This window comes from Hylobates moloch, unplaced genomic scaffold, assembly GCF_009828535.3.
Source record: "Hylobates moloch isolate HMO894 unplaced genomic scaffold, HMol_V3 SCAFFOLD_6, whole genome shotgun sequence".
NCBI lineage: Eukaryota > Metazoa > Chordata > Mammalia > Primates > Hylobatidae > Hylobates > Hylobates moloch.
The window spans coordinates 73,578,325-73,587,370 of record NW_026652281.1 but is presented as its reverse complement, the minus strand read 5'-3'; the positions used below and the strand labels follow the sequence as shown (position 1 = coordinate 73,587,370).

At 33.4% G+C, this 9,046-nt stretch overlaps 1 protein-coding gene across 1 annotated transcript; it reads left to right on the top strand.

The window, feature by feature from the left end:
- Nucleotides 1-6,051: 6,051 nt before the first annotated feature.
- Nucleotides 6,052-6,805, top strand: LOC116471119 (vomeronasal type-1 receptor 45-like). The gene is given in 2 exon segments (XM_032157087.2): nucleotides 6,052-6,149; nucleotides 6,151-6,805. Coding segments are annotated over 2 exon segments (753 nt in total).
- Nucleotides 6,806-9,046: the final 2,241 nt, after the last annotated feature.

The window sequence follows — 9,046 nt, the reverse complement described above, 5'->3', positions numbered from 1 at the left end:
GGTGCAATGTTTCCTTATTTTCAAACAAGGTTCTTAATGTTGAATTAAAATAGATTTTATGGTAATTTCTTATTACAAAGCAATACATGCACAGAAAAAGTTGGAAAATGCAAATAAAAATATGGAATATTTTTTAACGTCTATATTTTAATATATTTACTATATTCTATATTTCTACAACTCAAAAAAATTACAGTTAACATCTCAGCATATCACCTTTCTTTTTCTACATACATGTGAATGTAATTTTTATTCAAATATGACAAAATACTATATCACTGTTTTTGTTCGCTTTTTTCATTTTACATATTCTGAATTTTTTCTACGTTAATAAACATTCTTCAGAATGCTTTTTCTGGCTGAAGAGTTTTCTATTTTGTAACTGCCACAATTAACTTAATCTGTCTTTTTTTATTGGGAATTTAGGATATTTCTAATTTTTGTTAATGGTATAACAGAAATTGCAATAAATATAATATAACTAGTGTTTTCTAAGTCCCTGTAATTATTTTTATGGTACTTTTGGCAAGAGAATTTATAAGTCAGGAGTTAAAGGAAAACATTTAGAAGATCATAATATTTATATCTAACTTGACCTATGTATATAAAAACATTTTAAATAATGGAGTTATTCTTCTTGTAGGCCAACATCATTTTAATAGACATCTTTATTTTGATGTTTTTGTATTTTTCTTAAAATAACCTAACTTTTGTCTCCAGATGCCAGCAACTTCTGTGTGCCTTGCAGAGCCAAATAAAATTCTTTCAAAGGCAATGGCCTAGTCTGTACTGTCTCAATAACTCCCTGTGGTTTCTACAAATGCAGAAGGCTGACTGTTTCCATGGTATCTTCTGCTGCTCCACCTCTGACCACACAGCCTCCCCCATTTCTTCCACTTCCCCACTTGCAGTAAGTAAATGTCCCCTTTGCGATTTGCTGTCTTTCCCCTTCCTCTGAGACCAGAAGGTACACAGATACTTGAAGCTCAGCTTCAACCTCAATCTGGCTGATCACAGTGTTTTCCTCAATTAGGATAGTTCCTTGCTCAGAACGTTTCAATTGCAGCTGCTGAAAGAACAGTTATGGGCCTGGAGGGAAACGAACTGGCAGCATTTCTTTCTTAGAACCATGTCTCAGGGACCACAATCCACATGCACAGAATCACTCCAAGGCTCAGCTGCTGAGTATCTGCTTCTCCTTCACTACTAGTGAGTGCTCAAGACTCAGGTGAATGGTGGGAAGAGGTAGGATTTTCTTCATAGTGTCTGTGATTCTCTCATAATTTTATTTTTACTTCTCACTGAATTATGACTAATTAGTAAGAATTTCCAGATGAAACATAAATGTTATTAATATTATGAGCACACAAATTTACATACTCATGTAACGAAATTTGTGATTTTATACTATCACATTTGAATTGAAACTTTACTAGGCTATTTTTGATTACAATAAATTAGTGTAACAAAGTATTTTATGTATTTATGAAGAATTCTATCTTTCAACACACAACGAATGGAACTAATTTAGAATAATTTCATCTTATATCTTTTTTACAGTTTAAAGATACCTCAATATATTTTAATACTTTAGCACTATTTAAATAATGATGTCATAACATAAAATCTTTTCAACATTTCACAATACCAATAATTTAGCAGATGACCATAAAAGACATTATGCTTTATTGGATTATAGTAATTGCTACCAGAAGGATTTTTTTCTTGGTAACACAAACTATCTGGCACCGTCATTTTTTGTTATATATTAAAACTCAATAGTGTGAGTGACCAACTTACATGAATAGAGGCTGGTAATATCCAGTACAATTTCAAATATTTCTTTAAGTTTACGTTGATATTTAGATTTTCTAAATGATCTAAAACATATAAGATGTGTGTATTCACTTGTATAAGATTAGTTAGGAGAGAATAATAATTTGTGAATAATTTAGCATTCCCTTATTACTAGAAAATCTTCTAAATTTAGTATCTCTTTTTATTCTTCTGAAAAGTTTAAATTGCAGGTAGCCCTATTAAACATATAGTCACAAAAAGTGATGAGTAATTTTTAACTCAATTGTTGAAATTCACAAGTTAACATTTTCTGTATTTAATATGGTTAATGCCTTTTAGTGTCTATGTATCTTTAAAATGGAAGACAGACAGAATGAAACCAAGACACTGTTGCAAACAGAAGAAACAAAATGACAATGACAGAAATTGTCCATTTTTTTTTACTCACAAGGGCATGAAAGCCTTAAGAAATTTGATCAGTAGCAAACTTTTCTATATCTGTACCATGAGAGAATTTTAAGTTTTTCTTAAATGAGTTCATGTTAAAAGCCCTGTACTTCATGTAGAAGAGGGAAGATGTCTGAAAGGATGGGTCTTAATGGGCCCTAATCGTTCCTGATCAGGGTACCTGAGCAGAAAGACATGCCCTCCATTTCCTTCTTAATACAATATTTGACACAGTTAATATGAGTATAATTTTTCTGTTACTCTGATGCACAGGGATATGATGGTAAAATACCTTGAAAGCATTTAGGAAAAAAAGTCCTATATTTTGCTCAAAATTTTAGAGTTTGGTAATCAGAAAAAAATGCACTGGCAGACATAATTTTATGATTTCCAAAAAGTTATAGCTCAGAATTAGTGATCGAGCCCCGCCCGGGTGGTTTTTTTGTTTCCTACCTCTGCAGTGACACTTTCTTTTCCCATGTTTTTTTTTCTCACATGAAGTGAGAATACAATGTCTTGAGATGGTGAATATCTGCACTTGTGAGCACTGTGCTACACCATCTGCACTCTTTGCTAAGGTAAATTACAATAGAATAGTAGATGCATTCCAGTTTCATTTCTCAATGGTATCTGGAACTTGCCAAAATCACTTTTGTCATTTGTACATTACACAAACGAAATTGTTTTAGCTGGAAAAGGTGACTCCCTTTTCTGATGTTGCCAGCTGTGTTTGTCAGTTTACCAACTATTGCCAGTGAATAAAAACACCTACTGCCCTGCCAACTAGGTCATGTGCAATTCTCATAATCACTTCATTCTTCATAATCGTAGTTGATGGCCAGTAATATGTTTTAGGACACTGTTCATAGAATATGGTGAAATTGATGAGAATATGACACTTTTGATTATTAAACCAGTAAAAATAAAACAAGGTGTTATTTATTTTCTGATATGGATTTTTAAGCATAAGTATATGCCAGGAAGAATGTAAAAAAACTATTAAAACATATCATTAAAATACAATTCTAAATAGTAAATATTATTATAATACTGAAAAAATAGATTTAATCAAACTTTATCTTGTCTAAAATAGCATATTCTGTAATGCAAAATAGTGACAGGTTTGTGAATAGCCTCTTTCTCTCATGACAATCTTTTTTTCTGATGTCTGATCAAGGCTGTTGACTTTATAATCAGCCTTTAGTTACTGGTCCATTGAAAGGTATTGTTTTCCCTAACATCCATGATTGTGCATATCCTTTGGGGCTTACAGTATTAAGAATATCCTGAGATGAAAGTGAGAATAATGAAGATGAACTTTATCTATATTATCTGTCTTCTGAGAGTGCTCAGGGGCTTCACCATCAACCCAAAGGCAGGCTGGTTGCCAGATCTCATAGTGAGGGCTGAGATTTGCATTTAGATTTCTAAGTGTGTACTGCATCAAATAGGACCCGATTCCTACACTCACATCAACCTATATGACCTCATGGATTTTTTTCTTCTATTTAATTTCTCTCAGTGGTATACCATGTTTTCAGATCTCATGATTATTTTATGTTAGAATTGCCAGACTCAGCAAATAAAAATACAGAGCATACAGTTAAGTTTAATATTCAGAAAGAAAACAAGTAACTTTTTAATATAACTATAAAATATTTAAACATTTGCATGTAGTATTCCTATGCATAACTATTATTATATATTACATATATATTCACTTTTTACTTACATGAAATTCATATTTAATACTCTTATGCTTTATCTGTTGATCTCAATCCATAAGAATCATAGTCCTCCTCAGTGTCCAGGCTCAGCACCAATGACCTAGAGTCCCATTGAGTAGAAGGTCACATGAGAGTCATTCACAGAGTGGGGGCATGAATGAACAATGGTGAGATGGATGTCTTTGGGGTAAAAAGAGAAAATATTAAAATTATTATTTATGTTACTTTTTCTATTACATTTATTCTCTGTCTTTGTTAGATAACCTACAATACCTGAAGAGTAATAATAAAAAGATTCTGGCACATAGTTATTAAATAATTCCATATATGTTAGTGATTCATACTCAAATTTTGCTTTACTTGTACTGGATTGTGAACCTTATAATGTGAAGATCATTAAGACTTTCTGTTGATATTCTTCAGGTGTTTCTCCTGAGTGCAATATGGCAACAGATTCCAACTGAGCTGAGGGTGCAAATGTATATTGTTGAGAACTATCAATTGGTTGGTTCTGTAAGTTGAAATAAATATGTCCCTTTAATAGATTAAGTGCTTGGATAAAAAGTAAAAATTATTTGCTGCAATTTTTTTTGATAAACTCATATGCATCAAGTGGTCTTAGAGCAATGTCTACCTCAGCCATTATTTTCTGAGTATGAGCCAAAAACACAGATTATCACATAATCTGCATTGCCTTACGTATTTACACTTAGGGACCAGTGTAGTTTTAAGTGACCTTGAAAACAATTGAACACTTTTACATCTCAGAAGAATAGAGTGCCTACAGATTTTGTTTCAGTATTATACAGCTGACTTGTTCTACGCCAGTATTGAATTGATTTAATAAAATAATAATGCCAGCATCCAGAGCAAATAACAAGAGAACAATTTTCAAATTATTCAGTAAAATTTCAGAAAAATTATTTTGATACAGAGATCTTTCAATTAACGTATGATGACAATTCCCTTTATTATTGAAGAGCAAAGTGGTTTTGAAGGCATGGGAGGGTATTTCGGTATTAAGTGAAGGCTCAAGAAAAAGATCTTCACATAAGCATTTTCATGGAAAGTTATGGACGCCATAAACTTGAGAAATGTGCTGCTCGTTCTCTTGAAAATTGAAAGCAGGGTTTTTAGTAATTCCTTTCTGAGATGATGAGGGTTTAGATAAGGAGTACCATATTAAAACTAAGCTTCAAGAGAACCAGGACCATTTTGAAAAGATACATACAGTTAATACAGCAATGTTCACATCCTAAACCCCAGATCCTGTGAATATCTTAGCTAATATGACAAAGGAAAATTAAGTACAGATGGTGTCAAGGTTAATAAGCATCTGACTTCATGATAGATTATCTTCATCATTAGCAGAAGCCCTATCTAATTAGAAGGGTACTTAAATATGAAACAGGGAGGCAATAAGAAAAGCATTGGAGTGATGGGATATTGGATCGATTCACTGCAACTTTTTTCAAAAAATTTTTGGTGATTCTTTTTCCATTAGCACAAAGTTTACCTCAATTCAGTTGTAAAAGCATCCATGATTTATTTTATATGCATATTATTATGAGTGGTGAAAATTAAACAAAAAATACAGAAAGTAAAGAAATGCTTTTTGAGGAGTGAGCCACAGGTACTATACGAGTATAGATAATGTGCACCCTACATAGATGTGATTGTGGATGTGTTGATATTTGATATATATATGAGTTATTTGTTATAAAATATAACACTCAGGCTGCATTTAAAAATTTTATATGAGATAGTCAGGGTTAATCAAGATAAATGGGTAAAATTAAAATGATACGGTTGGTAATAATTTTGACTATACAATAACTAACATTGATGGTAAGAAGTCTATTGCTTTATTTCAGATATATAAAATATAATTCCTCTTCATCATTAAGATGACCATGTTCCACTTAAGGTACTACTAACAATCGCCCTTCTTTTTCAAGCTGGTATTGGACTCACAGCCAACAACTTCCTCCTATTCTTCCGAATCTTCTCACTCCTTCAGGATCAGAAGCCTAAGCCCACTGACCTCATCACCTGTCACCTGGCCCTTGTCCACTTAGTGATGCTCCTCATTGTGGTCTTCTTGGCATCTCCAGACCTGTTTGAGTCACTGTATTTTCAGAGTGACTTCAAGTGTAAGGCATTCTTCTACATGCACAGGGAGCCTCTCCATCTGCACCACCTGCCTCCTGAGCGTGCTCCAGGCTGTCGCCATCAGCCCTGGCATCTCCTGGTCTGCAACGATTAAACAGAAGTTCACAGGTTACATCTTTCACTCCTTCTTCTTCCTATGGGTTCTCAGTCTGTGTCTCAGTAATAACCTGTTCTCCTCTACTGTGGCTTCTTCTAATGGGACCAAGACCGATGTGCTAAGTATCGGCAAATACAACTCACTTTCTTCCGTAAGCTACATTATCAGGAGCCTGTCTTTCATGCTGCCACTGCTTAGGAATGTCTTCTTTGTAACAATCATGCTGCTCTCAAGTGCATGCATGGTAATTCTCTTGTCCAGACATCAGAGACGATCCCAATACCTTCATAGAACCAACCTCTCTCCAAGAGCCTCCCCAGAGAAAAGGGCCACCCAGACCATCCTGCTGCTGGTGAGTTGCTTTGTGGTCATGTACTGGGTGGACCTTATTATCTCATCCTCCTCAGCTCTATTATTGGTTTATGACTCAGTCATTGTGAGTGTCCAGAGGCTTGTGGGCAGTTTCTATTCCACTGCCAGCCCTTTCACACTTATTAGTTCTGATAAAAGAATAATCAAAATTTTGCATAATGTGTGATATAAATATACATTTTTAATAAATTAATTATAAAAATAGTCTGAAAAATAGATTATTTTGACATTAGTTAAATTATCCAAGAAGTAGATGATTTGATATATAATTTTTTAAGGCCACAGCACAAAATTTATTGAGATTATTTACTAAATAATTCATATACATCCAACATCACTGAATGGAAATAACTTAATTTTTAAAAATAAGCAAGGCTTAAATTGGGGTCTTTCAAAAAACTCAAAAAATTCTTGGTGACTGTATCTTTAACAAATGGAATGACAAAACTAGTTAAGTCAGATTATCTCAATCAACTCCAAAACTCAATGTTGCCAACATGTTTTTCTACTTAAAAGCAAACAAAAAGCAAAGCCTCATAATTTAGTAATTACCATGTTTCTTGGTTTCTGTTCTCAAATGCCACAGAAAGATATCTGATGAAAGGAAGCAAAGCACCTAGACTCATCAGTCTTCTTCAAAACTTTAAGGTTGCTTTCACAATCTCACTATAAATATTTAGATTCCTATCTGACAGATTTCCTCACTTATGTGAGTAGGAATGCTCTCGAAACCTTAGTCTTTACTCTTGCTTCATACTAGAGCTGTTTATTTAAACCACCTCTGTATTTGCTGGCCTGCAACACTAGATAAGAACTCATTCCTATCTCTTCCAAGAAACCAAGATAATCTCAATATGAACTTTAGTGGCCAATATGTTATAGTACTTAGCAATACTTTGTTTTCTAATGGCAAGTATGTTGAAAAAATTATCATTAAGTGAATTTCATAACACATAGAAATAAATGATTCTATTAAAATATAAAAACATCCATTAACTTGTCCTATTTCCAGTGACTTTAAATATCAAATCTAATTATACAAAGACAAAATTATTTGCCCTATTTGACCCTGTGTACCAAATGATGTAAGTGCGGAAAATAAGAAACATTTTAAGATTTTAAATCTCATATTAAGAACCTTGGATACCACTTAGCATTGTGACAGAGGAAAAAAAAGTAAGGCGAAAACAAATTTCTCAGAGATTTTTAAAGGAAGAATTGGTGTAAAAGAATATTCCTTTGGACTCCATAGCCTTTTAAAAATCATTTATCTTTCGGTGCTTCAACATGATGCCAAACAAAAATCTACTGAATAAAAATAGCAAGGAAGGGAATCAAACATTTATAAGATATATTTATTATTTTTCTGACCAAAGTGCAATGATTTTTAAATCTTTTTAAACAAATACCTATGAAAAAAGTATTCAAGAAAATAAAATACAAATGAGAAATTTAACTAGATTGCTTCTTCTAATTAATCCTAACCTTTTATTAAGTCTAGAAAACAAACAAAAGAAACCTTTGAAGTGTTACTAAAATGCTAACTGAATCATTTTAGCATAAATCTAGCCACATGCATTTCAAGGTTCCACTGCTAGGAATTTTGTTAAGATCAGCTGAATCATGAATAACACTATATAACAGAGTATAAGGAACACAAGCATTAGATGTGATCCTTGCCCCATACCCTTAGATTATGTCAGACTAAAACTGACAATTCTGCCAGGCTCTGAACCCCTAGTGCCCCCAGCCCAAATCTTGGAAGCAAAGAATATGCTCTGTCATACAACTTTGTACAAGTTGTAGTAAAACAAAGCTTAAGTTTTCTCATCTTTCTATAGCAAATGGTCAGTTATTTGATAAACACTAAAATACTACTAAGAATCCATTTTGAGTTTTTTTACCAAACACATTGTGCAAGAACTGACTACACAAAAAGCTCCTTTGAAATTTGGTCCACAAATTCACTTAAGATTGGAAATTTAAAACTTGCAAGAAAAAGAGGAAATGGGTATCCCTACTAAAATGTTGTGATTACTAGAGGGATATATACGCGTACTAAAAAGTTTTGCTCACAGAAGGCACAAACTATAAAAGGGATATTGTTTTGAATTTAAAAAAAACTAGCTGATACCCTTCTTTGTTTAGTGAGCACCATAACTAAGATGAAGTTAAACCTGAATTCACTGTCTACTCCCGTGACCAAAAAAAAGAACATAAAAAATTTACTTTGTTTTACCATATACTTTCCAGCCACTAATTGAGGTGTAGTTATGAAAGATTAAAATTGCCTTAAAAAGGGGTCATGGGGCCGGGCGCGGTGGCTCACGCTTGTAATCCCAGCACTTTGGGAGGCCGAGGCGGGCGGATCACGAGGTCAGGAGATCGAGACCACGGTGAAACCCCGTCTCTACTAAAAATACAAAAAATTAGC